The following is a 24,838-nucleotide window of genomic DNA, read 5'->3' on the forward strand; positions in this document are numbered from 1 at the left end:
GACACTTTCCTTGACACTGCAGTTGAGGTTGACTCGTTTGTTGAGTCTCAGGCGGGAAGCACTGCGGTCAGACACACTGCAATTATCCCCGAAGGATTCCAATACGAGCCTCTCCTTTCCTCAAATGCCCCAGTGCGCTGTGAGTATCCCTTTAAGCTCGACAGATTCCAAGAACTGGCTCTACAGTGTCTGGAAAGAGACGAAAGCCAGCTTGTCAGTGCTCACACAAGCGCCGGCAAAACTCTGATAGCAGAGTATGCCATCCATCTGTCAATAGAGAGAAAGCAAAGGGTCATTTACACCTCTCCCATCAAGGCGCTTTCGAACCAAAAGTACAGAGAGCTGAACGAAAAGTTTGGGGACGTGGGGCTTATGACAGGAGATGTCACTCTAAACCCAGATAGTACGTGCATCGTGATGACAACAGAAATATTGCGTAATATGATATACAAAGGCACAGAAATACTCAGAGAAACACACTTTGTTGTCTTTGACGAGGTGCACTACATGCGAGACAGAGAAAGAGGGGTTGTGTGGGAGGAAACCATCATTCTTCTTCCGCACAGCATCCGGTTTATATTCCTCAGTGCAACCATCCCAAATGCCGTGGAGTTTGCTCGATGGATCGTATCGATACACAAGCAGCCATGCCACGTGATATACACAGAGAAAAGGCCCACGCCCCTGGAACACTACATATACACGAACAGTCCAGGCAGCAGCAGCAGGCCCAGCGGATCGCATGGCAACAACAGATTCTCTGGTAGAAACAAAAACAACAAGAATGGCGAAGTAGAGACAAGCCAGCTGCAGACAGCCAGTGATAAAATATTTATGATGGTTGACAAAGACGGACACTTTCAGACAAAAAACATCGCTAAAATACAGCAGAGACCGCTAGTTACAAAAACGGGCGGAGGATATGGAAGGCGCAGAGAGCTTATTAATGTAGTCGACATTCTGCAAATCCTCCAGAATACGAACAATCTTCCTGCGATTATATTCTCGTTCAGAAGAAAAGAGTGCGAAGTGTACGCAATGACTGTTGAGAAAGAGTTTGACTTCAACACGCCCGCGGAGAAGGAGCTCATTGAAACTATTTTCAGCAATGCGCTGAACACTCTCAGAGAAGAAGACAGAAAACTGCCGCAGATAGCTGGGCTAAAGTCTCTTCTGCTGCACGGGATAGGCGTGCACCATTCAGGGCTTATGCCAATTGTCAAGGAGATCATAGAAATACTTTTCCAGGAAAATCTGCTAAAAGTTCTCTTCGCCACAGAAACATTCTCCATTGGCCTCAATATGCCTGCAAAGGCCGTTGTCTTCACAAGCATAAAAAAGTTTGATGGAGTGCAGACGCGTTTTGTCACAAGTGGAGAATACATACAGATGAGCGGCAGAGCAGGCCGCAGAGGAACAGATAGAATAGGGAACGTAATACTGGCCGTGGAGTCAACGCTTGCCGTGAATGAAAAAGAGATAAAGAAAGTTCTGCACGGGCCATCTAACACGCTAGACAGTGCATTCAGGCTGTCCTACAACACGATACTGAACATTCTCAGACTGGATGGCATGGACGAAGAGTACGTTGTAAAGCACTCTTTCCTGCAGTTTAGACAGGAGATGCACAGGAGAGAAGCATACATGCGAATGCGCCAATACGCTGACGCTCTGCGCACTGAAACAGAAGAGTACACAAGAAAAGCAGAGACTTACTCTGGAGTTAAGCCGCACATTGAGAAGTATGTGGAGATGAGAATGCAAATGGAAACATCGCAAAGTGGAATAATATCTGAAAGCGTTCTTAGCAGACTTGTGCTCCCCGGGCGAATAGTGAACGTAAGTATTCCAAAGAGAAAGCAAAAGAGCATACCACAGGGAGAGACTCTGGAAATAGAGTATACCGACATTCTCTATGGAGGAGCCACTGTGTGTGCAATCGTATCAGAGTACACGCCAGGACAGGATGTGAACATTATCACCGAAGATGGAGAGGCTGTCGCAGTGCCAGCATCTGCAATACGCCGCATCTCTAAGACAACTCTCGACGTGAAAAGACAAAGAGCAAAGGGACAGCAGGCAGTGGACCAGCACTTCAAAGAGTTCTTCCAAGAGACAAAAAGAAAAAATAGAAAAGTGCTGCAGGATCTAGAGTTTTATACGCCGCAGGATCTGGGCATCTCAAGAGAAGACGCAGATATGCGAGATAGACTAGACAGTGCTGCAACTGCTCTGTATGATGCTCACATTCGCCCGTTGGAGACAGAAGACAAAGAAGGAGTATTTTCAATGATTGATTCGCTGTCATGCTGTTCTGCACTGCGGCGAATGATGGAAACACTTTCGCGAGACACTGCGCACATGCGCTTCCTCATCATGGTTGATGAGTACCACAACAAGATGAAAATTCTGCAGGCACTGTCGTATGTATCGAATAAAGAGGTTTTGATCAAAGGAAAAGTAGCCAGTGAAATAAGCAGCGGAGACGAGCTGCTTCTTACTGAAATGCTTTTCAACAACGAGTTTAGCAAGCTGTCGCCGGGAAGGATATGTTCTCTGCTGAGCTGTGTGGTGTTTGACGAAAAATCAGACAGAATGTCGCTTACGCCAGAGTCGGAAAGCGCGCTGAAAATACTTATACAGACAACGGATAGACTAGTAAAAGAGTTTGAAAGACTCGATGCGAACTTCAAAGCGAAGGAGTACACAGATAAGTTCTGCTGCAACTTGATGGATGTGGTGTATAGATGGACAGAAGGATACAGTTTTGCACAGATATGCGAGACAACGGAGGTGTTTGAGGGAAGCGTGATACGGTGCTTCAGAAGACTCGAAGAAGTGCTGAAAGAGATGTCGCGTGCATCGAAGGTGATTGGCAACGTGGAGATGGAGAACAAGTTCTCTGCTGCTATCTCTCTGGTAAAGAGGGATATCGTGTTTGCCAACTCGCTATATCTATAATAAAGATAAAGATAAGAGATAATACGCTGTGCTATACTTTTTGTGCTAGTAACTTGAGCAGTAGTCGATGGGAAGCAGTGTTTTATGCTACTGGCTGTGTATGTAAAATAATTTTAATGTTTAGCCCTGCCTTGAGCCTTATTCCATGGAAATGTTTAGTAAAATCTCTTCATCGCCAATTGGATATTAATCTGCTAGATACAATTCTAGGACAAAATGTGTTAGAAACAGGCTGGAATAAATACAAAATCAGCTATCTAAATGATCTGAGGAAAAAATATAAAAGAAAAAGGAATTGCGAGAGTGCAAGATGAATAGAGCTATTAATTCTAACATATCAGAAAAGAAAAAGAATAAATCTGAGGCAGAGACAGCAGCAGGAAAGAATCTTAAAGAAGATAGAGCAGAAACAGTCCATGCCGTATTTGATGGCTACTTTCCTTTTGACAGCCTCACTTCATTTATTATCGCAACAGACATGTTCTACATGTTTTATGTAGGATGCTCTTTTTTCTACTACTATTTTTTTGGTAGTTCTATTAGAAATGCAGAGACGCTCAATTTCCACTTTGTGTCCATTGTTACCCTGCTGATTAATGGTGTTAGCATATTTTTATTTTCTATATTTGGAGTGCTCAATCAGGTTTTTGCAATTAATTATCAGAAGAGATTGAGACAAGCCGTACACAATTTGTTTCTTTTGACTAGCGCGTATATGATAGTAGTACTGTTTGTGCTTATTTGCACAATGTACATCAATGGCGCTCAAGACAGGTATATATTTGACTTTATAATAGGCAAGACTTTCGTAGTGTACAATACCATGTTCCAGCCATTTTTCATATACAAAATGGTAGTGAGCATAGCGTATTATATGGAGGGAATGAAGCTTGTTTTTGGAAATAGAAGATATAACCAATTCTTCTTAGTTCTTATCTGGGTTTGCCTCATTATATCTGTCTTTTCTTATCGCACATGGATTTACAATATATTTATAGACATCTACGAATATATATCTCAATGAAGAAGGTCATAAAGTAAACCAACAATGTGTTTCGAATGAACAGCCCTCATCCTGCATTGTATTAGAAGATGATGCTGTACAGCTCCGCTAAAATAAAAATTACTAATGGAAATGTTTGTTTATTGGTAAACTTGTACTTTTATAAACCAATTACATTTTTAAAATTTCTTGGGCTGTTTTTTATTTAGTTTTAGCATTTTGTACTTTATTCACCGTGATCTTGTATTAACATTTCTTACTATGTAGCTGCCCTCATCGTCTTTTATTTCCCATGCTGGGTACAGTCTTCTAAATAGTGGCGTGTTCTGTTCGTAAATCATTCTTCCCATGCGGAACAGGAAAAAAGACGAAAGAAATAGCCCAAAGATTAGCACTGCAATCGTGCCGTTCATCTTTTTATCTTGGAGACATATGGCTTTCACTTTTTCTGAGACCCCCTTAGCACAGTTCTTGGCATACGGGCTTGTTTTACTTAGGCTGTCTAATATGCTCTTCATTGCACGCGTGCTCCACTCAGCTATTATTTGCCAAATACTGCTGCCTTTCTCTTTAATTGCTCCAAATATGGAAGGCAGCAAACTCTTTTCTACTATTTCTGATGATCTGTGATCCATTTTAAATAAAATTTTTACATTTTGCAAACCATTTTACACCTTAAGTGCGTCTCATTGTCTTTTCTACTGCAGGAGTTGTAAATTGTAAATTTTTTACTACATTCTTTCTGTATAGCTCTGTCTGTATGTACACATTCTTCTGCTAGCTTTTATTGTAAAAACTTTATAGAACAGAATAGTAAATAGTGCAACAAGACACAGCATGGAAGAAATCTAGAAAGACAAACAAAGTTTGAACAGAAGATAGTAACTATGTCATATTTAGATCTTTATAGTTTACAAAACAGATGGTGTTTCTTCTCTTTTTAGTATCACTAGCTAATGTATTCTATCTAATCCATCTATCTATTTTTCATTTAATGGCAGATGGTCTATTCTTTATCTGATCTACGGCCTAGTCTCTTCATCATCTCAGTAAGCATACATATGTCAATGTTTCAAAATACAGCAGGAATCTGATCTGTTTTTGTTTGCCATTCTGGTGCACCTCTGCACTATTTATATTTCAATATTTATTATTTTATGAATGAGAGTGTAATAAATAAAAGTGGAAATAAACATTGCGCTTTGTGCGGTGGCAAGAATCCAAGTTGGGGCTGTTTGCCTTTTGCTGTTCTTGTGTGCACCAAGTGCGCCGGCGGGATGAGAGAGCTGGGAACAGGTGTTTGTGTAGTTCGTTCGTTATTATTGGACTCTGTCTCTGAAGAGTTTCTTGCTCCCTTTCTCATGGGAAGCAATTCTCTGTTTCTGGACTGGTATGGAAATAACTGCAGAGAAGAGCTTTCTCTTTCTTTTTTCAAAACAGATCTGGCAAAAGAGTATGCAGAGCAGCTGAAAAGCGGAGCGATAAAAGAGAAAACAGCAAAAAGTGCTCCGGTGATAGGCCCCGGTGATGCAGTAAAATCAAAACTGTCAACACAAAAAAAATCAAAGCCGAAATCAAAGCTGAAGCTGATAGTGGAGAATGACGACGAGGCCTCTGAGGAGGACTTAGACGCTCCAGAGACAGAGCAACCGCAAAACGCAGCTGAAAAGGAGATAGTAGCAAAGAAAAAAACCGTTATAAAGAGAGTGCCTGGCAAGATATTAACAGACGAGTCAAATAATGCATCCAGATTGGGAATGTTCAAAAACGTAGAAGATCTCGGGAAAACAGAGAATGATGGAACAGAAGGCAAAAAGTTTCCTGGACACTCGAGCATGCTGAAGCCTTCTAGAGAGAGCAGCTCAAGAGTTCTCACGGGAGGGGACACAGGATCTTTTCAAAGTGCCATCCCAGCTGAAGTAATAAAAGGCAAAAACTTTATTGGGAGCGCTCCTCCGCCCAAAGAGTCGGTGGCAGATAAGCTGAAAAAGAGCCTGGAAAAGGGAAAAAGAACCCTTTTCAATACCTTCAAGAAATAGACAAAAATAAACCTTGTACTATTTATCTTGTTTCGTTCCTAGATTCAGAAGAATTCTTTCTTTCAACACAAAGTACTCGTTCAAAAGAGCGCTGTTGAGTGTTGCTGGCTCTTCTTCTTGTCTGATGCTTTTCAGAAGAGAGACGATGTTCTCTGAGTTTTTCTTTCTCTGGTAACTGATTTCCATTACTTTTCTCAGTATGCTGCTTATTTCTTCTTCGTACTCTTTCTTTTTCGTGTCCATGAGTATTTTTCTATTTTTACAATTATATTTGTGCAAATGTAAATTGCACAGGATAAAGCATTCACATGTTGAATTGCATTTTTTACAAAAACACCTCTACACTGCAAATAATTCATACTCCATTGCTTTCTACTGGTCAATGACTGCGAAGTAATTGGTTAGATAAGAATGGGCTAAAAAGAGCCTATAGCCAACCGGATACTAACCAAATAAAGAGTACAACTCTATCACACTCTCAAGCTCTACATTTATTGTGCAATTATACAAACGCACATTATACTAAAAATGTACGGAGTTTTAAATTTACTAGAACAGGTGCAAATAAGATATAAAGGTAGCTCTTTGAAAGCAATAAACACACTCGGTGCCATTTTTAGACACATTTATTCTTCAAACTATTTTTTATTTATTAATACGCCCACAGCACTCTTCTGTGCCTCTTTTATCCTCTAACACAGCCTTAGCTAGCTATCTGATAGTGCTTCTTGCCGTTTAACCCGTATCCTCGCTGTGAATTAGTAAATACAATGTACACTGATATGGCTGATGCCAGCCCTGCGAATAGTATTGTAAAATGCTCGGAAATTTTAAAGTTTGGATCTGTCAGCTTGCTGATAATCGGTGGCCATATGGAGTACGCCATGTTTATGAAGCAAGAGAGAAGAGAGAGGCCAATGCCCAGCTTGCTTGCTGATAGAAGCAAAGGATAGCACGGCCAGCTGCACGCCTGCAGACCCGATGATATCCCCAGAAGTATCGATGGAACATAGTAAAAAACCGTTGAATATCGGATCATCAAATGGCCAAGAGTGAACAGTATGCTGCCCAGGCATATACAGCTCAGTCTGTGCCCGTACTTATCCGTTGCTATACTAATGATGACGGTAAAAATAAGAGCCATAAACTCCTGCAGCGCAAGAGCCCTGCTAGCCTGCTTAAAATCAATTTGCAATCTGCGCTGCAGTATCGCAGAGTTGTTGCTGGAGAAGGGAGAGATAGCACACGCCAGCAAAACTGTCATCGTTATGAAATATGGCAGCAAATGGTGCACATCTTCCCCTTTTACGCTCTCAATGCTCTCCTCCCAGTGTGTCTTCCACTCGTTGTAAGTTATAAAGACAAATACCCCTCCAATCCACACGAATACGGTGGCGATGATCGTGCAGAACAAAGGGCCTTCATCAATGAGCGATCCCAGCAGGAGATACGCCAGAATGGAGCCGAGTCTACCAATGGCCACGCTTAGCCCAAAGACTCTTCCATGCTCGTGCGATGCAAAAAGAGAAGCGAGCATTTTATTCTGCGCAATGCTGAAACTTTCTCCTCCCAGGCCAATGATGAACCTGCCTGCCAGCATGCACTCGAAGATTTTAGTTGCTACGCCAATGCACATGATTGTCTGGCCCAGGACAATGAGAGAATATGTGTAGAGCATTTTTATCGACTCAGAGCCAGCGGAGAGGTTGAAGAGAAGCGGAAGGAGGAGGTTGGGGAGGGCATACACGGAGTAGAGCAGATTGTGGTAGCTGGCGTAGCTTTCACCGAATATCTTCTCCAGGCCCGAGTACATGGGAGACGGGCTGTCGTACGCAAAGAAGAAGAAGAAAAGAGAGGAGGACGAGAGAATAAAAAACCAGAGCCTGGAGGAAATGCCTGCCGTGTGTATTTTCATGAAACATTCCCCGAGGTTTGTTTTATTTTGCAGAAAGACGCGATCACCCCAAGAAACATGGAATACTCCTGTCCACCAATCAGCACAAGATAAGCTATCGATGATTTTCTTTAAATTTCTGAAATATGAGAATAAAAGTAGAATAATATTTTTATTTACTCGGTTACAACCGCATAACCAGCTCTTTTACCTGTTTCAACTGCTGGTCCAGCATCCCGTTTGACTGCGTAAGGAGAGATACAAACGTTTCAGACGGCTTTTCTCCGCTCAGACACGCAGATACGTTCGTGTCAATGAATGCTGATAGGTCCTTGGGTGTAAGACAGGCGTATGAAGCGTCTAAAAGAACAGCTTCACTGGCATACTCGCACAGTGCATTCCCCAGCACAAATCGATCCTCTTTTATGAGGTGCATGGGAAGAAGAAAGTTCAAAAATCCTCCTAGCCTCATCAGTATGTCTCTCTCGCACTTCAGAAATTCATCTTTCGTGTACGCGCCATCGCACACGTCAATGTACGCCATGAGGCCTCTCGATTTGCACTCTATCAGCTTGTTGGATATAAACAGACACACAGCCCCTATAAGCTGGTACTTCTCTTTTTTTACATCGTTTGCAAGGAAGTACTTGTCCACTATTCGCACAGCTGTCTGGTACGTTGTGCTATTCAGCTTGTAGTCTACTTTTACATCGTACATCCACTCAAGAAGCGTAGTTCTCATTTTCATTGTTATCCTGGCTCTGCTATTTTCACTTTTTTTACATTCTGCGCTGCCATCTACAATGTTTCTATTGTTCTCGACTTCCACATCTGAAGACTTACTGTCTTCTACCTTATCATCAGAGGACACACTTACGCTCTCTCCTTCTCCTGTGCTAGGCGATGATGCGCACACTCTGGCAGCTGATACTTCTTCATCCTGTGACAGTTCTTTATTTTCTGCCCTGTGCTGTTTTACTTTTTTGGTTGGCATCTCATCCAAACTCGTTTCACTCTTTCTAGCAACTCCTATCTTATTTACTCTGAATATTTCCTCAGCTGGTATCGATAGAATGCTATCGTTCTGTCCTCTGCTTCCACTTACTCCATCAGCCTCATTGCTATTTTCATTTTTGTTTTCTTTTTTTTCATTCTTCTCCATCAAGCACTCTACACTTTTCACACTCTGCATGCTCTGGCTGGTGTACACATTGTACTGGTACGGGCCACTGCACACTCCCCTGATAATATGCCGATTAAATGTATACACTCCCACACTCTTGCTATCTCTGTCTCTCTTTATCTCTTTGTTTTCCCTATACATTTTTACATTTTTCTCTCCCGCATACTTCTCCAGCAGCTCTGCATAGTCTCCTATTTTCCTGTCCAAGTGCCTGTAGTACTCCTCCGAGTATTCTAAATAGGGCTTCAGGATCTCTCTTCTCAGCGGCCTCTCCTCTCTCTTTATTGTCACTTTGATGTTGTTATTTCTTACATTGGTTATGTCTTCCAGAACCCTTTTGAGCATACTTCAATTTATTCTGCTCATTTTCTCCTTTTATTCTAAATATAATTTGGCGGTAAACTTGTTTCATTTTTTATAGTCTATGGCGGAAAGGAAGAAGAGAATGCTGATGGTTTTGAAAACTCTTGTCCTCCTGGGACTCATGGCTGCGTCTATGCTATTTGCTTCACTGGAGCCTCTCTCCCTTATTTCTCTGAAGAGCACCACTCCTGGCCTCTCTTTCAAAGAGCACGAAAGCGTGAACTTTTATGTGTGTTTGTTTTTCATCGCTTTCCTGCTCCCTCCTCTGCAGTACTTTATTTTGCTGATAGGAGGGTCCAATACGAACCTTTACAATCTCTGTCTGGAGTCGTATCTTGGCTGCACGTTTACTTTCCTTGTGACCAACATCATCAAATGGTGTGTCGGAAGAGAAAGACCAGACTACGCAGACAGAATAGCAAGAACCATAGGACAGACAAGGCTGGAGGCAAAAAGATCATTTCCCTCAGGACACAGCTCCATGTCCTTTGCTGCTGCCTTTTATCTGGCATACGAGTCATCACTCGCCATTAAAAAAGTGAGAAGCAACGGAGCAAAGGCTGTGCTGATATACATGGGAATAGTGGTGCCCCTGGGCCTGGCTGGAATAGTAGCATACACTAGAATACTGGACCACAAGCACGACGTAATAGATGTAACGGTGGGATCGCTTCTCGGGCTATTTATTCCCTACTCCATCAGGAATGTGATAATGAGGGAGAGACGAATTGAGTCTATGAAGAATGTAGTCGTGCAATGATGCTTTTATTATTTATCATGGAGTAAGCATTAAAAACGTATTAATTTATTTTTGTATGCATAGTTTGTATTTAACTGTAAGCTCTTCGAATAGCTCTCTTTTCGCTCGCTTACACACACTCATACACTTAGTTGTTTGGTTAGTTAGTTGATTAGCCAGTGCTTGAGTGGATATTTTCTATGGCTAACCAATAGTCTGCAGCTATGTTTTTATTAGCTAGCTATTGCCACTCTATTTGCCAGTTATTCTTGGTTGAATTAGTAATTTATAGCTGTATTATTGCGAGTGGCTATTTCCAACTAGTTTCTGCTTGGTTGAATATTCTTTATTAAACTCTTTAATAGTTATGATTCACTCTTTTCTGTTTACTCTACGGGCATTTGTGCCTACTTTAGGATAGCTCAGATAAATAAACAATGAAAAAGTTCCTGAACGAAGTGAATGAAGTAAGCGCCCAGATAGAAGACGGCAAGCATATCCTCAAGAAAATGAACAAACTGACAAGGCGTGTGAGCGGCGCAGCAGAAGAAAAAGAGTCAAAAAAGCTGAGAGACTCTCTCGAAGAAAAAAGAGGCGCTTTCATAGAGATAGTTGCAGAAATAAAAGGGCACATTGAGAGCATTAAAAAAAAGGTTCCTGAAAGCTCAAACCATGAACAGCACATAAAACAGCAGCAGATAAGATCGCTGGTGGAAAGAACAAAGAAAATAATAGAAGAGTTCAGCACGGTGCAAAGCGAGTTCAGCGCAGAAGAAAGAGAAAGACTGAAATCGCAGTACATCATAGCCAAGCCAACTGCCACAAAAGAAGAGCTCGAGGCAGTGGAGTACAGCGAGTCTCCCAAGATACCTTTCTTAAACAACAAAACAGACACGGAGGACAGGAAGAAAAGCGTAAAAAATATTTCCAAGGGGATACAGGATGTAACGAAAATGACAGAAGATCTGAATCTGCTTGTCCACAAAAAAGACAGAGACGTGGACAAAATAGAAATAGAAACAAGCTCTGCAGAGGTAAAAGCGAAGAAAGCAGACGCAGACCTAAAGGCAGCAGAGAAGTACCAAAGATGGTCCAGATACGGAAGAATGGCCTTCTACACCACTCTGATCGCACTGGCGTCAATTTTCATCATTGCCATATTCCTGTGGATACTCATGTACATAATACTTGCCATTTTAAGATACAGACTGTACAAGGGATTTGGACTCAGCGATGGATCATCAACAGCTAGTGGCACTGGAGCAGCTGGTACAACGGGAACACCAGGAGCAGCTGGCACTGCAGGAGCACCAGGAGCAGGAACTGATGGTACAGGAGGAACAGCAACTGATCCTACAGAAACAGCAACTGATGGCACTGCAGGAGCACCTGGCACTGGTGCAGATGCAACAGGAACAGATCCAACACAGATAAATAGCCTGGGACAGACAATAGGCCAGAGCATCCTTGGCGATGCCAATCCGAGCCCGTAATTATATAAAATAATAAACATAACATGTACTTATTCTATCCAAGTACTGTTTAAATATTTTAATAGTGTACTTGTGGAAATATAGTACATGTTATGTTTATATTAATAATTCAAGTAGATAAACAGTAAATTGGCATATCCAGCTGCTGCTCTAAGAGTGCGATTGATTCTCTTGTTTGCACAATTGATTAACCTATCTTATTCCTGCATCACTTTTAAGTAGCGATGATGCGAGAAATTAGAGGCATCTTATTAGCACGCATGGAGTACTTGTGCCAGTAGGAGAGCTAGCAGCGTTGTGTGGGTAGAGCGTGCTTCTATCATTTGTTCTTTTTGTGATATCTGAAAATAATCAAATCAAAGCTTTTATGTGATTCTTAATGGAAAATGCTAATAAACTTCTTTATTTTTATTCTTCCATCTGGTGCTTAATTATAGGAACGGAATAAGTAGTATCGCAGCTGCTCTCAGCTAGGCATTCCTTCCTCCCTTGAACGCTTCGTTTCTTCTGTTGTAGATCTCTTTCGATGCTGAGTAGAGCAGATGCACATCTTCCTTCAGACTCTTCAAGTTTCCTTCGATGATTAGATAGTTGAAGTCCAATGACTTTATCTGAAACAGCCTATTCACTGTAGACTCAGAGCGTTTTGACGATGTAACCAGCTTAGCGTACCTGGAAAGGGTCACTTCGTACTCTTTCAGTCTATTCGATGAGCTTTCGAAGAGGGAAAAAAGCTTCTTCATGGAGAGATCGCATTTTCCATGCATTGTCTTCTCCATGTTTATTATGTTCTTGGCCTCCTTCCCCACACACCAGTTGATTACATCTATTTCATTAATTATTTTTTTGTGGTATTTTATGATCTGGTCTATCGTGCTTCTCCTCTGCCCTATCGATGTCTCGTGGTGCTGTATTTTTCCGTCCACAGAAAGCCCTGCATATATCCCCGAGTGTGTGTCCATTAAATTGCTTGGCATGAACTGGTTCTTCATGTTCATCAGAAAGTCACCGTACAACTGCTGTGCTATGGATACCTCAAATAGAAGGCTCTTCTGCTCTGCTATGCTTCGGGTTGTCAATCTGTGCACCAACAAATACTCTCGAAGGTTGTAGTTGCAGTTCTTGTACAAATACTTGAGAATGCTGTACTGCTTGGGTCTTACCCAGTGCTCCTCCAATGCAACTTTCTTTTTGGCTATTTTCTGGCCCATTGTTAGACACTTGTACAGCGAATACTCCACTACGTTAAGAATATCGAGAAGATCCGCTGTCAGCGACTTCTTGTTTATGTAAAGAATCGAGCATGCCGTTTGGCACAGATTCTCCTGTGTTCTCTCAAAGTCTTTGTATTTTCCGTGAAAATCGATGTCTTCCAGCTCCTCCAGAAGGTAGAACAAAACTTCTCCTAGCTCCTTGACGCGCGCGTGTATCCTCAGCGCAAGATCTCTAATTGACACGCTCAACACTTCTGTGCTGCCTGTGCTCCTGTCCATTTCATTGTACACGCCAATGTAGTTATTCCACAGACAGACAAGCTCAATTGCTCTTATTTTGATCAGGTTGTGTTCTGGATAAAAATCCATTTTATCTTCGTGCGATGCAAATATCGGCGTAAGTTCTTGTTTTTCTTTCTCCAATCTCTCAGTGCGTGCCATTTCTGTTATTTGCATTTTCAGCCTCGTTGTATATTGGCGCATCGATCAAAAAGATCGGAAAAAAAGCGAGAGTCTCCTTTTAATTTTGACACTTTTTATCTTTTGATTTTTAAATATCCCATCATTTTGTTTAAAAACATCTTTATTAATTATTCGAGCTTTCCAACATTTAAAACTACTTCTGTGCTCTTACTCGCCGTCTTGATGTCTGCCTTGAAGACAGCTCCCTCCCTGGATCCTCTGATTAGGTCGGAGAAGTACTTCAAGTGCACGTGCTCTGGCACTCGGCGCACCATTACCTTCTCCTGGAAAGTGTTCTTGTCTCCGCCCGATGTAACTGAGTACTCTGTGGAAATAACGGACCGTTTTCCAATGAGTCTGCCAATCCCTTCAGAGAGAGTAGATACATTTACGTCTTCCTTTTCTACAACCTTCTCCCAGTCCTCTGCAGCAGCTGCTGTTTTCTCTGTTTCGTTCAGTTCTTCTTCTGTGTGCACTTTCTTTGGCGATTCTTCATCGGTCTTTTCTTCTGTGCACATTTTCCTTTTTTTTATGCTTTTGCTTTTCTCCTGCTCTTCTGGGCATTTCTCGCTGGGAGAGGATGAGTCTATGGCAGAGGTCAGAGGAGTTGCATTGTCCTGTGACACGTTCTCACTTTCCATGTTTTCTTCTTCCGTTATTTCTTGTATGCAGCACGCATCGTTTTCATCGCAGCATGCATCACTTTCATTGCAGCAGTTATCCTGCTCCTTGCTTTCAAGAACTAAAATATCCACAGACCCAGGCCCTTCTACTTCGATGTCCACCTCTCTATTGTCTATTTCAATGTCTACAACTTCGCACTCTTTCACTCCTGTCTCTAGGTCTGTTATTTTTATGATATCGCTTCCATCTTTTATTGTTACCTTTGTTGACGAGTTATCCTTCAGAGCGCTTTCTCCATCACTGCTGATCGATATGTTAAGTATTTTTGCTATTTCTGTTTTTTCTATTTTATACGGGGCATTCTCTGATACTTTTATGACTTTGTAGGAGGTGGCATCGTTTGCTGCGTCTTCCTCTATTTCATGCGACTCTATTTCAAGGAATAGGACGTCCAGTTCATTCTCTCCTTCTGTTCTTATTTCCAGCCTGACTCCTTTCTTCAATGGGATATTCAGTATTTTACTTTCCATTGTGTTTGTAAGCAAGTTGCACAAAGTTGCTTCGGATCCATCAATGCAAACAACAAGGCTGGATCTTTTTGTGCTGTCTGAGACGGAGGGCGTCAGCGAGACTGATTTAATAATGGTATCATGTTCTATGCTCTCTTGGACATAAATGTTATCTGGTCTAATGGTCAAACTATGGTACTTCATAAGCATGAAAAAAAAGAAGAAATTAAAAGATGCAAAAGCGCTGCACGAAAAAGTAAAATAATCACTGAGATAACAGAGCAACTGGAGAAGTATCGTGTGCAAACAATGCTGTTTTCTGCCAAATGAGTGCGCCACAAAGATGCAGGAAAGTGATTACTCTATATGGCAATAATTTTGATATTCCATAGTGCACAGCGTGTACTAACTGTACTCTAGCTCTTTCCACAGCACACCATCTACAGGTGATAGTTCACATCATGGGCTCTTCTAGTATGCTGATCATCGCATATACTCCTATTTACACTCTACACTTTTATAACCAGTAAATAGCAAATTTATTAAATGCATCCAAGCTTTCATTGGTGCAGCAGAGTCGCTAGCATTTCATTTGCCAGCCAGAAAGAAGACCATTCGACCGTTCAGTGCTCTACACAGCCATCCAATGGCTTATTCGTAAAACCATCCAATAACCTAGTAAATGCAGCATTCTAGCACCAACTCTCCAAGTGCTGCTATTGGACCTATCACATTGAAAAAGCGCTTTTCTTTCTCTCTGCTATTCCTACTATTGTATTGTCGTATACTTCACACATCGTGGTAGATGAGCAAAAGGCGCACAGATAATGAGATTAATCAATGACTGAAAGATACTCGTGCATTTATTCCTGTTTTTGTTCCCAAGAGAAATGCAGCTTGTAACTTGTTAAAGTAGTACGCATTTTAACTTTTATTTATTTTAATTAAGATAGTTGCTAGGGTCAAACTGCAGAGTGTTTGCCATTGAATAGAACGTGCAAAACTCGTCTTTCTTTTTCTTTTTGTTCTTTTCTACGTTCTCTTCTCCCAGCACCAGCTTGTCTAAGGTCTCCAGGTCTTCTTCTTTGAACTGGTGATGCGACTCTTCCAAATAATGTTTTTGTGGAACGCTCCCGTACTCTTTGGTGTATCCTGAATAGTTGGACAGGAAGCATTCGTAGTCTTCTTTTTTGTTCTCTTTTTTGATGAAGAGCGATTCGAGCTCTATCTCTTTTTCCGCCTCCTTTTTCTCCGCTGGAGCCTTTGTGTTCTTCACCTTTGCTCTCTTGTTTTGGAACCACACCTGCACGCTTCGAGGGGTCATTCTTAGCTTTGTGGCCAGGGCCTTCCTTAGCGCTGCGTCTGGCTTTATGTTTGTTTCAAATGTCTTCTCAAGAACCTCCAGCTGCTCTTTGCTGGTTCTCTTTCTTGGCTTAACATGGAACGGGTTGTAGTACGAGTTTTTAAACTCTCCTTGGGATGTTTTGTGGAAGCTATCGAAGTATGATTCAGGACTTGTAGGCATCTGTATTTCTTCTCCTTGTTATTTAATAACTAATGTCTTATTTATATTTACAAACTATCCAAATTTGAATATGTTTCTACTATTGGACATATATCTTAATTTAGACCTATTACAGTTTATGTCAAAATTGGCTTTTCCTTTTTTAGGAAATTCCACAATAGAACGCGTCCATGGAAGGCAAAGACAAAAAAAGACCTATAAAAGCTGAAAAAATAGAAAATGCAGAAAATATTTTACAGGGGTACCTCAGAGCAAAAACAAAAACATTCTAAGCCCGCAATAAAGCCACAGACTACCACAAGTTATTTACTCCTTTCTGCAAGCCAACCACTCTATGTGCTCAGCTGGGAGAGCTGCAGCTGAGTATTCTATTGGCACACTCTGCCATCCATTTTCATTGGCTTATCTACTTTGTTATTCTCAATTATCCACTCAACAAACCACCCAATAAGCCATCTACTATATCCTGCTTTCGTTCAGCCATCCAAAGCCAGGCAATAGAAGCACAGAGCCATAGAAGCAGAGCACTACAAATAGATTAGTATAGCATAAGCTAATGAACACCAGCTATTCTGTCCCTGCCAGATATTAGAATATGAATAGTGTTCATATGGCTTATTTATATCTTACATGGCAATTAATAATTAATTGAAATGCCAATGTTCTATTACCAGTATATTCCTAATTTGTGCCACTGAAAGTACAAATCACCCAGCATCCATTGCTTTTACTGTTGCAGCACTATCTCCATCTATTAGCTAAACCATCCTTAGTTATGCAGTGGTTGGCTAAGTTTTAAGCCCAGTAGCATGTGAGCTATGTGTTTATTTTGCAGGAGACAAGATTGTCAGAGTATATTCTCTTTAAAGCATAGATTAGAATGGGTTATTTATTATTCCTATCAGTTTGTTGTTTCTCCGGGCGTCTTTGCTCCTTAACACGATCTCTGCTATTCTTTTGACTATCTCTGTGTGTCTTACCATTTGCTCTGTCTTTTCTGTTCTGTTTTTTATTGTGATTATTTCTAGTCTGGTAAATAGGCTTAAAAGTGCGCACTCTCTTTCCAGCCAGTTCTTCCTTTCTTCTTTCTGCAGGGTCTCTGCTATCCTCTGCAGTATTTCTGTGTACTCCACTTCATACATCCAAGTAAAACCACGTAGTAAAATATTTACACTTTTCAAACATTGTCAGACATCGGATATTTATGAAGGCATGCAAAATGAGTGAATGAATACCATTGATAGCACTGCCATAGATATCTCCCAGCTGAGCATAGAGCCATTCACACAGAGGCCGTTTATTGAGCTAATCAAAGAGTCAAACGAGAAGAACCTCTCCCACGTGATTGCCAAGGTGTTTCTGAAAAATGAAAGCGTGCCTGTAATCTACGACGCGCGGCTGCTGTGCAAATACCTGTTTGAGCTGGTTATCTCGAAGGACGGCAGAATGGTACGCCTCAAAAGGGTCTCCGACCCTATGAACGACAAAGTCATCCGAGATATCCTGTTCTACGAAGTAGCAGGGCCTGGGAAGGAAGAGAGCGGGAGCTACATTGGGAATCAGAAGGACTTTCTGCAGTCCACGGGATTTAGATCGAGGATATTCAACAGAAATGATCCATTCGACTCGCTGAGCATTAATTTCATGTTCAAAGACAAAGAGAGCAACAAGGTTGGGAAGAAGCCTGTTCTTATCATTGGCGTATCATTTACAGTTCTATGCATTATACTGGTGTCCTGCACCTACACAATAATAAAGACATAGGAGAGCGTACTTAAATAAAGAATAGAAGATATGTTAATTTATAAAGTGTACAGAGATGGGACAGGTAGACTTTTTATCTGCTGCTGCTCGGGGTGTTGTCTTGTGTAGACTTTGTATCTCTTGCAGGCAGTGCTGTCTGGGAGAGCACGGCCTGTATCAGCTCGGGAAGTATGATTGCATTTATTGCCGTGCTGGATATTAGAACAGTGGATTTATTGGGCAGCTCCACGGCTATGTTCTCTCTTTTGTCTATGCTCCTGAGTGTTCCCTGCACAACAGTGCCTGCGTTCAGCTCTACTCTTACCTCTGCATCTATTGCTTCATAGACCCAGCGTATGCACATAGGCAAAAATATGCGAGAAATAAAATGGAGAATGCTTGCTGTGCTGGGTCTAATAAATGCACATTCTATGGGCTGTGTTCAACCATCCATGCTACTTATGATGCAGTGTGTATTATGTGCATGCTGCTTCTACAGCAGTTTAGTGCGTGCAGTACAGAAAATAAAGATATTTCTGAGCTATTTATTGTACTTGGCCTATTTAAGAGGTGTGCATTTAGTGCCGTAACTTACTGCACCTCATAAACTAAGTAAGTGCATGCTCAGTGCAACTGCATATCACGCTCTGTGCAGTATCTACACCTTTAGTACTTGCTTCAACGCGCTCTCCTACATGCTCTGGCATGGTTAGAAAATAAGCCCGCCTAAATTTTGTATTTCCATATGTGGTAAATTGGTTTTTTAATATACTCTCCTGGGAAGGCCTTAATTGAGCAACATGCCATAATAAGTAATGGACGAAAAGTGCAGGGCACCCATTCCATGACATTCTGTGCACGTACTACTAACTAGCATCGTGGGTTGGTTGTAACCAGGTCTTGAAAATACTGTCTGCTATAGGCATCGTAAATTATACACAGTGTAGTTTAATAGATCTTTATTTTTTTCTGTTCCATGTGTGCTCCTTTCCACTGCTGTACTCTGTTCCGCTCTTCTTCTTCTCTCTTCTCTCACTGAGGCTTCCCGCACTGTCCTCTGCCGCACTTCTATTGTACTGGATATATCCTGTCTCCTTGTTTTTATACTCACTCTCTTTACTCATCTCACTAGCTGCACCTCGCTTATTAAATGATGGCTTATAGCCCGTGCTACTCTTAAGGCTAGCTGTACTACTATTACCTGCACTGTATCTAGTATTGGCTGTGCTGTCGACTAGGTTATTGAATCCACTGCTGTAGCTAGGATTATAGCTCGTATTGGCTGTGCTGTTAGAGTTAGTGTAGTAGCTGTCTGTGCTCTCGTAATTACTATTTGTGCTAGTGTCTTCTCTATTTCTTTTATTAAATGATGGAATGAACACACTTCCTGCGGGTTTTTCATTGAGTGAGGGCGGAATGTATAGATCGCTCTCTGCAGCCACTTCTCTATCCACTTCTCTATTTAGTTTCTTGATGAAGGTTGGTGTGTATTCTGGTGCTATGCTTTCTTTTTTGACTGGCTCCTGCTCTACTATTTCTATCTCCGGTGCAATTGGTTTTTTCTCTTCTGGCTTTATTTCTATCTGTTCCACCAGTCTACTAACTATGTCGTAGCTGTCCACTATTTCACTGAGCATCTTCAGCTGTTTTTCTTTAGCCAGCTTAAACCTACTGTTTACGACAGCGAGTGCTGCTGTTGTATCATTGCTAAGTACACTTATAGAAAATGACTTGATCGAGTTTCTTAGTAGATACTCTTTTCTCTCGAAAACTATCTTTACTCTTTCTTTCACCTTCTTCTTTACCACTTCTACTGTTTCTTTAACTTCTTTATCCTTAGCTACTATCTCTACCTCTTTCGTGATTTTTACTGGTCTTTCTGGTACGCTTGGGCTTTCTGTGAGCTCATTGATGTAGTCGATAAAAGTGTTTTTGGAGTTGCCTGGGAGAACACGTATACTTCCATTAACCACCTCGTAGTTCAGTCTGTTCTTTCTCAGAAATGTTATCTTGCTGATTATTTCGTCAATTTCATCGCTGTTTTCGGAGCTGTTTTCAGAATTATTTTTTGATATTTCATATTCATACCACTTCCAGTGCTCTATGTCTTCCTGCTTTACGGAGTACACCACGGGATATGTTGTGTTTATATCTGCGTGCTTGTTTTTGCTCTTGTATCCTATCAGTTTATCGTAGTCTGTGATTATTTTTTGGTACTTCACCAGCTTTAGTAGCTCCTGCTGCGGCGAGACCTTTATTCCGTTCTCTTGCAGTATTTCCAGACTATTTAGGAACCCTCTGTAGTTGTTGTTCGACAGGAAGTACTTTCCCATGATGAACACACGCAGCGTGTTTATGTTGCTGTTTTTAACGGCCAACTTGCTGTATAAGGAAATCAGTCTGTACGACTCGTAGAAGTATCCAATGCTGTAGAAAATGTGAATGTGCTCCGCAATTACGCTGTACAGGTCAGAGAACAGCTCTATGCTGTGCAGATAGCTGGCAAGATTGCCGATGTTTGCAATGTCATTGCTGGAGATAAGAAGGTGCGATAGTTTGCTAATAACGGGCTTGATCACAAGAGGGTTCTTCTTGTTCATGTTCAAAATTGTGAACAGATTGCTAACGGTCTCGCTTTCTCCACTGCTTTTCTTATTTAAATCAAGAATGCAGCAGCTACAGTCGGTATTTTCTGTGATAATTTTGCAGCTCTTGTAGTAAAGTGCGCTGTTTATGGGTATAGTCGAAATATAGCTGTTTATAAAGCTGTTTATGTACGTCGTGTTCTTCTGTTCTTTTGTTCTGAGCTTGTAAAGTATTTTCTTAATGTCGCTATTCTCCATCATGTTCACTATTTCATTCATGTTTGATGATAGAGTATTGCTTAGTACAAGGGAATCGATGTACTCTTCTATATTCATACACGCAAAATAAAAATAAAAATAGAAATAGAAGTAAAAACCGAAACTGAAACTGAAAGAAAAAAGAAGTAGCACACGCACTGCTAAAAGAGACAGTAGCGAGAAGATGGACCAAGAAATCATTTGGTAGATAGCGCATGTTTCCAGGATGAAAGCATGAAAGTAGCGAAAGAAAGAATGTTCGGTAAATAACAGACTGCTATAATGGAAATAGCAGGAGTAATCAAAGCAGCAGAAATAAATAATAGCAGATGAGAGTATGAAAAGCAGTAGAGATATAGAAGAGTTAATCAATTGACTAAAATGCTGCGTGCTTGGTCTCTCTAAGTTTCTGTTTGCTAAGTGTCTGTTACTCGGGCTATAAATACTTTTATTGTTTTATTTCTCATGCACGATGTAATGAAGGGCATTGAAGAAGTAGGCCGTGTTTTTCTCATGAATGGACTATTCTCGTATGCTGGAATAATGAACAATAGTAAATCTGCTCTGTGGAATGGGCTCTTTACCTATTCAATCAGCAAAGGCTACTCTCCATTTAAAAGCGGCGCAGTGGCAGGGTATCTAGCAGGCGATAGCAGCAAATACGTAACCCGGAGCATCAGAGGAGGAGTGTCAGGCGTAGGAGTATCACTATCCAGCAGAGTAGGACACTACTTAGTAAATAAATGGAAACACAAGTAAAAATACAGACTATTCAGATGTATTATTCGTTTTATCTAGTCAATGGACAGAATTAAAGTAAGAGAAGTATCGCATAGTATAGAGATGTAGTCGGCTGTTCATACAGTAGATCTATGCCTACTCTATCTATCTCTTAGCCTGTTCTTATCTCTGGCGATGTTCTAGCAATTTTTATTGTTTAATTCTACCTTAAAACTACTCCTTGTCCTTCCATATGCATTCTTTGTTGTCTAAAATTGATGATTGCTAGCCCTGTCTTTTTCTTGCACTATTTTTAGCACTTTTGTTCTCTAGCTTCTTCTTTTCTTTAATAAATGGGATGGAGAGTGGAATACAACTGATTTATTATTTATTTAGATAGTGCAGTATCAAAAGAACAATAGACAATATCATAATAAACAACGATATAAATCTCTTTGCCACTTTCTTCTTTTCTCCTGCATTCTTTATGTAGGTTCTGCTTATTTTTACGTCCACTGATGCAGCTGACGTGTTGTGCAGTATTATGTCTATTCTTTCGTCCTGGATGTACAGCTCCTGTGTTATCAGCTTCTGAAGTATGTCGATCTCCGACACTTTTCTTCTGATTTGGACTATCTCCCGCTCTGTGCACCTGACTCTTTCCAGTATTCGCACGTTCTCTTCCTGCAGTATCTGCATCATAACGGGCTTTGTTTTTACGGTTGGCGTTGATCTTTCTGGCTCCAGCGCAATGTTTAGCGATGGCCGAAGTTTTTTGCTTTTTCTTTCCTCTAGTTTTATTTCTGTTTTCTTCACTGCTGTTCGTATGTTTGCTATAACCCCTTCTAGGAACTTGCTGACTTCGTCCAGACTCTGCAGCAGCTCTATCACTCTATTGCTCTCCTTCGACAGCTCTTTGACTGTTTTTTCAACTTCCAAATAGTCTCCTCTTTTTCCTGCCAGTGCAGAGTAACAAGTGTTTAAAGACACTCTTAGGTCTTTGGCTATGTTTAAGAATGTATTAGTGTTATTATCTATTTTATTACTTACAAAAGAGTGCGTGCTGCTGTTGCCCAGGCTGTTTCTTCTATACTCCTCTGTTCGATCCATACTTTAAATTTTATTTTGCTCTAATTTTAATAATACTATTCTTTATTAGCCTTCTAAACACTTATTCTAGTTCTCTGCACTTCTGTTGATAAACCAGATAAAAGTCTTAACAACTGATATTTCTAGTATGCTCAGAACCAGTCTATGTTTATCTGATTGAAATTATCGTGCGCACAGGTCCATTTCACTTTCTAATTTTTATTTTGCTGTTTGAGCTAGTTTTATATTTTTAAACTCACTTCCTCAAATTTATTCAGCCATCAAATGGTGTTCTAAACTGGAATGAAGAATAAGAGCAGCTGTTTCCAAAGTATAAACAAATAGTTAAATTTTTTAATAGACCAATCATAAGTAGCTGAATTTGTTAGTTTTATTGAGTAAAGTATTGAACAGCCAGATAGATAGAAAGTGTTGAGAGTTTTCTTTTAGCTTGTTATTTCTCCTATTTTCTTTTCTATTTCATGAGTTGATTGGTTTAATAGTTGCGCAGTGTCCTCTGTTATTCTATTGTGTTTAGAATTGTGTTTATTTCATTTACTATTTCGTTGTCTAGCAGTGCCGTATATCTTATGTTTGGAATGTAGTTCTGTCTGGTTACGTTTATAAGTGGAATATTGTACACAGTGTTGTTTATATTGTTCGAGTAGTTAGCAGGGTAGTTTGTTGCAATGGAGAGAGATGGTTCGTCCTTTGAAGTGCCAAGTCTCTTGGGAGGTATCCACTCACTCATTCTTGCAATAAAATGTAAAAATATTTAAATATCCAAGTAATTCTATCTGTTTTTATTTGCACTCTAGCTCTAATTATTTTTTAATTAGCCTGTTATTCTAGTTATAGGATGTTCTACCTGCAGAATACGCAATGTCTGCTACTTTCATTCTTCTTTCATGGTTTTAAAATGGAAGAAGGTGAGAGCATCACCACTGCACTAGATAATTCTTTCTTTCTTTTGGCTTTCTATACTTTGTAAACGCCCTCTTGCCTTCCATGCTCTCTATTTCCACTGTTTCCTGTGATATCTTGTCATTTTGTATCTCGAAATATAAATTGCTATCAGAAACAACTCCCTGGGATGGGCCGTACAAACAGCCGCCTGCGCACATGTTCATCTCTATGTAGATGTAGCTATTTAGAATGCTCCTGTCTTTTTTTACTTTGCTAATGAATGACACGATTCTGCTGCTGCTGAATAGCTGCAAGAGTCTTCTGTTCTCAGGAGCAATTAGCATTTCATTGTGTTTCGCATTTTGTTTGACAACTGCTGCTGAATTTATTTTATTTTCCAGCACATGGCTTAGCACGCTTTCAAACACTCCTCCGGCAGTAGACCCTTTTAAAACTCTGCTTACACCGTACTTGTACATATCATAATCACTGCTATCTTTATCATACAGTTTAGGAATATCTTCGATCCTATCTGTTTCTTTATTCTCATCTTCTATTTCTGTTTTACCCAGCAAATTATCGTGCAATTCTTTGGCTGTGATAGAATAGTCTATAATTGTGTTGTTTTTTGCTTCTACCCTTTTGTCCTTGCACATGACTATAGATATATTTTTATTGTTGTTTAACTTTCTGATGTATGTAGCTGATATTTCTATGGGAGATAGATTGTTGCTAAGCAGCTCTTCTGCTCTATCGAGTGCACTGCACAGGTAAAGAACAGTGCCGGGGCAGATAGTGCTGATGGTAGTCCTGTTTTTATCTACCAGATCTATTTCCTGCTGCAGAAGTAGCTTGGTTCCTATGGAGCTATCTATTACTTTGTTGTTATTTCGAGACAGATAGCTTAGCAGATGGTACTCGAATGCTCTAAACGACTTGTCTGTCTTTTTCATGGTGTACAAAGCTATTTTGACCTGAGGTGTAATTATGATGTTGGTATTTCCCTTTTTTATTGACTCAATGCCTTCCATGTATGAAAGATCGTTTTCATCAATGGTCACACAGCCAGAGCACGACAGACAGTCTGTTAAGTTAATGTTAGCAGATGAAACCGGTCTGTCACACATTGGAAATAAAAAAATAAAACACGTGAGTTGTAAGTATCCACATAAAAAATTCTAATTGTAAATATTTAAAAGTTTAGAGTTTGTGTTTGGAGAAAAGTTTTACACTCCACGGATAAAATTTATTCACATAAAGAAGAAAAAATGCGCTTGTTTCTTAAGACAGAAGATGCAAACATTCTATAGATATAGAGGCATCACACTAATCGGTCTGCGTATTCTACCTTTTAGTTATTAAGAAGCTAGTTATGAAATGATAAATAATACTAGAGGATAGTAATTTATAGGTCAATATATGATAGTAAATGATGATGACGAGTAGTACTAGACGCCAAGAAATGACAAATGAATGTGACAACTGGCACATCACAATAGATGGCACATAATGACATAATGATATAATG

The 24,838-nt window shown here is 40.5% G+C and overlaps 20 protein-coding genes across 20 annotated transcripts; 7 read left to right on the top strand and 13 right to left on the bottom strand.

Moving 5' to 3' along the window:
* On the top strand, positions 1 to 2,961 carry NEMIN01_1686 (ATP-dependent RNA helicase DOB1; the record flags this gene model as incomplete). Its single annotated transcript, XM_051477628.1, has 1 exon — positions 1 to 2,961. A coding segment is annotated over one exon (2,961 nt), but the record flags the coding sequence as incomplete, so codon positions are not given.
* Positions 2,962 to 3,271: 310 nt separating this feature from the next.
* On the top strand, positions 3,272 to 3,985 carry NEMIN01_1687 (uncharacterized protein; the record flags this gene model as incomplete). Its single annotated transcript, XM_051477629.1, has 1 exon — positions 3,272 to 3,985. One exon carries the CDS (start codon positions 3,272 to 3,274, stop codon positions 3,983 to 3,985), a length of 714 nt encoding a protein of 237 aa, XP_051333589.1.
* A 209-nt stretch (positions 3,986 to 4,194) lies between these two features.
* On the bottom strand, positions 4,195 to 4,599 carry NEMIN01_1688 (uncharacterized protein; the record flags this gene model as incomplete). The annotated part of the gene is made up of 1 exon (XM_051477630.1): positions 4,195 to 4,599. The coding sequence occupies one exon, from the start codon at positions 4,597 to 4,599 to the stop codon at positions 4,195 to 4,197; it is 405 nt and encodes a 134-aa protein (XP_051333590.1).
* A 522-nt stretch (positions 4,600 to 5,121) lies between these two features.
* NEMIN01_1689 (uncharacterized protein) lies at positions 5,122 to 6,003 on the top strand (the record flags this gene model as incomplete). Its single annotated transcript, XM_051477631.1, has 1 exon — positions 5,122 to 6,003. One exon carries the CDS (start codon positions 5,122 to 5,124, stop codon positions 6,001 to 6,003), a length of 882 nt encoding a protein of 293 aa, XP_051333591.1.
* An 18-nt stretch (positions 6,004 to 6,021) lies between these two features.
* On the bottom strand, positions 6,022 to 6,246 carry NEMIN01_1678 (uncharacterized protein; the record flags this gene model as incomplete). The annotated part of the gene is made up of 1 exon (XM_051477620.1): positions 6,022 to 6,246. One exon carries the CDS (start codon positions 6,244 to 6,246, stop codon positions 6,022 to 6,024), a length of 225 nt encoding a protein of 74 aa, XP_051333580.1.
* Positions 6,247 to 6,706: 460 nt separating this feature from the next.
* NEMIN01_1690 (uncharacterized protein) lies at positions 6,707 to 7,918 on the bottom strand (the record flags this gene model as incomplete). The annotated part of the gene is made up of 1 exon (XM_051477632.1): positions 6,707 to 7,918. One exon carries the CDS (start codon positions 7,916 to 7,918, stop codon positions 6,707 to 6,709), a length of 1,212 nt encoding a protein of 403 aa, XP_051333592.1.
* A 163-nt stretch (positions 7,919 to 8,081) lies between these two features.
* On the bottom strand, positions 8,082 to 9,425 carry NEMIN01_1691 (uncharacterized protein; the record flags this gene model as incomplete). The annotated part of the gene is made up of 1 exon (XM_051477633.1): positions 8,082 to 9,425. The coding sequence occupies one exon, from the start codon at positions 9,423 to 9,425 to the stop codon at positions 8,082 to 8,084; it is 1,344 nt and encodes a 447-aa protein (XP_051333593.1).
* Positions 9,426 to 9,504: 79 nt separating this feature from the next.
* Positions 9,505 to 10,203, top strand: NEMIN01_1692 (diacylglycerol diphosphate phosphatase / phosphatidate phosphatase; the record flags this gene model as incomplete). The annotated part of the gene is made up of 1 exon (XM_051477634.1): positions 9,505 to 10,203. One exon carries the CDS (start codon positions 9,505 to 9,507, stop codon positions 10,201 to 10,203), a length of 699 nt encoding a protein of 232 aa, XP_051333594.1.
* A 416-nt stretch (positions 10,204 to 10,619) lies between these two features.
* NEMIN01_1693 (uncharacterized protein) lies at positions 10,620 to 11,675 on the top strand (the record flags this gene model as incomplete). Its single annotated transcript, XM_051477635.1, has 1 exon — positions 10,620 to 11,675. One exon carries the CDS (start codon positions 10,620 to 10,622, stop codon positions 11,673 to 11,675), a length of 1,056 nt encoding a protein of 351 aa, XP_051333595.1.
* A 470-nt stretch (positions 11,676 to 12,145) lies between these two features.
* NEMIN01_1694 (uncharacterized protein) lies at positions 12,146 to 13,372 on the bottom strand (the record flags this gene model as incomplete). The annotated part of the gene is made up of 1 exon (XM_051477636.1): positions 12,146 to 13,372. The coding sequence occupies one exon, from the start codon at positions 13,370 to 13,372 to the stop codon at positions 12,146 to 12,148; it is 1,227 nt and encodes a 408-aa protein (XP_051333596.1).
* A 107-nt stretch (positions 13,373 to 13,479) lies between these two features.
* Positions 13,480 to 14,694, bottom strand: NEMIN01_1695 (uncharacterized protein; the record flags this gene model as incomplete). The annotated part of the gene is made up of 1 exon (XM_051477637.1): positions 13,480 to 14,694. One exon carries the CDS (start codon positions 14,692 to 14,694, stop codon positions 13,480 to 13,482), a length of 1,215 nt encoding a protein of 404 aa, XP_051333597.1.
* Positions 14,695 to 15,424: 730 nt separating this feature from the next.
* On the bottom strand, positions 15,425 to 16,009 carry NEMIN01_1696 (uncharacterized protein; the record flags this gene model as incomplete). Its single annotated transcript, XM_051477638.1, has 1 exon — positions 15,425 to 16,009. One exon carries the CDS (start codon positions 16,007 to 16,009, stop codon positions 15,425 to 15,427), a length of 585 nt encoding a protein of 194 aa, XP_051333598.1.
* Positions 16,010 to 16,884: 875 nt separating this feature from the next.
* NEMIN01_1679 (uncharacterized protein) lies at positions 16,885 to 17,151 on the bottom strand (the record flags this gene model as incomplete). Its single annotated transcript, XM_051477621.1, has 1 exon — positions 16,885 to 17,151. One exon carries the CDS (start codon positions 17,149 to 17,151, stop codon positions 16,885 to 16,887), a length of 267 nt encoding a protein of 88 aa, XP_051333581.1.
* An 85-nt stretch (positions 17,152 to 17,236) lies between these two features.
* Positions 17,237 to 17,773, top strand: NEMIN01_1697 (uncharacterized protein; the record flags this gene model as incomplete). The annotated part of the gene is made up of 1 exon (XM_051477639.1): positions 17,237 to 17,773. One exon carries the CDS (start codon positions 17,237 to 17,239, stop codon positions 17,771 to 17,773), a length of 537 nt encoding a protein of 178 aa, XP_051333599.1.
* A 73-nt stretch (positions 17,774 to 17,846) lies between these two features.
* NEMIN01_1680 (uncharacterized protein) lies at positions 17,847 to 18,116 on the bottom strand (the record flags this gene model as incomplete). Its single annotated transcript, XM_051477622.1, has 1 exon — positions 17,847 to 18,116. One exon carries the CDS (start codon positions 18,114 to 18,116, stop codon positions 17,847 to 17,849), a length of 270 nt encoding a protein of 89 aa, XP_051333582.1.
* A 595-nt stretch (positions 18,117 to 18,711) lies between these two features.
* Positions 18,712 to 20,673, bottom strand: NEMIN01_1698 (uncharacterized protein; the record flags this gene model as incomplete). Its single annotated transcript, XM_051477640.1, has 1 exon — positions 18,712 to 20,673. One exon carries the CDS (start codon positions 20,671 to 20,673, stop codon positions 18,712 to 18,714), a length of 1,962 nt encoding a protein of 653 aa, XP_051333600.1.
* A 387-nt stretch (positions 20,674 to 21,060) lies between these two features.
* NEMIN01_1681 (uncharacterized protein) lies at positions 21,061 to 21,354 on the top strand (the record flags this gene model as incomplete). Its single annotated transcript, XM_051477623.1, has 1 exon — positions 21,061 to 21,354. The coding sequence occupies one exon, from the start codon at positions 21,061 to 21,063 to the stop codon at positions 21,352 to 21,354; it is 294 nt and encodes a 97-aa protein (XP_051333583.1).
* Positions 21,355 to 21,699: 345 nt separating this feature from the next.
* Positions 21,700 to 22,425, bottom strand: NEMIN01_1699 (uncharacterized protein; the record flags this gene model as incomplete). The annotated part of the gene is made up of 1 exon (XM_051477641.1): positions 21,700 to 22,425. One exon carries the CDS (start codon positions 22,423 to 22,425, stop codon positions 21,700 to 21,702), a length of 726 nt encoding a protein of 241 aa, XP_051333601.1.
* A 499-nt stretch (positions 22,426 to 22,924) lies between these two features.
* On the bottom strand, positions 22,925 to 23,155 carry NEMIN01_1682 (uncharacterized protein; the record flags this gene model as incomplete). The annotated part of the gene is made up of 1 exon (XM_051477624.1): positions 22,925 to 23,155. One exon carries the CDS (start codon positions 23,153 to 23,155, stop codon positions 22,925 to 22,927), a length of 231 nt encoding a protein of 76 aa, XP_051333584.1.
* Positions 23,156 to 23,342: 187 nt separating this feature from the next.
* NEMIN01_1700 (uncharacterized protein) lies at positions 23,343 to 24,437 on the bottom strand (the record flags this gene model as incomplete). The annotated part of the gene is made up of 1 exon (XM_051477642.1): positions 23,343 to 24,437. The coding sequence occupies one exon, from the start codon at positions 24,435 to 24,437 to the stop codon at positions 23,343 to 23,345; it is 1,095 nt and encodes a 364-aa protein (XP_051333602.1).
* Positions 24,438 to 24,838: the final 401 nt, after the last annotated feature.

Source organism: Nematocida minor (assembly GCF_024244105.1).
Source record: "Nematocida minor strain JUm1510 chromosome Unknown 7745, whole genome shotgun sequence".
NCBI lineage: Eukaryota > Fungi > Microsporidia > Nematocida > Nematocida minor.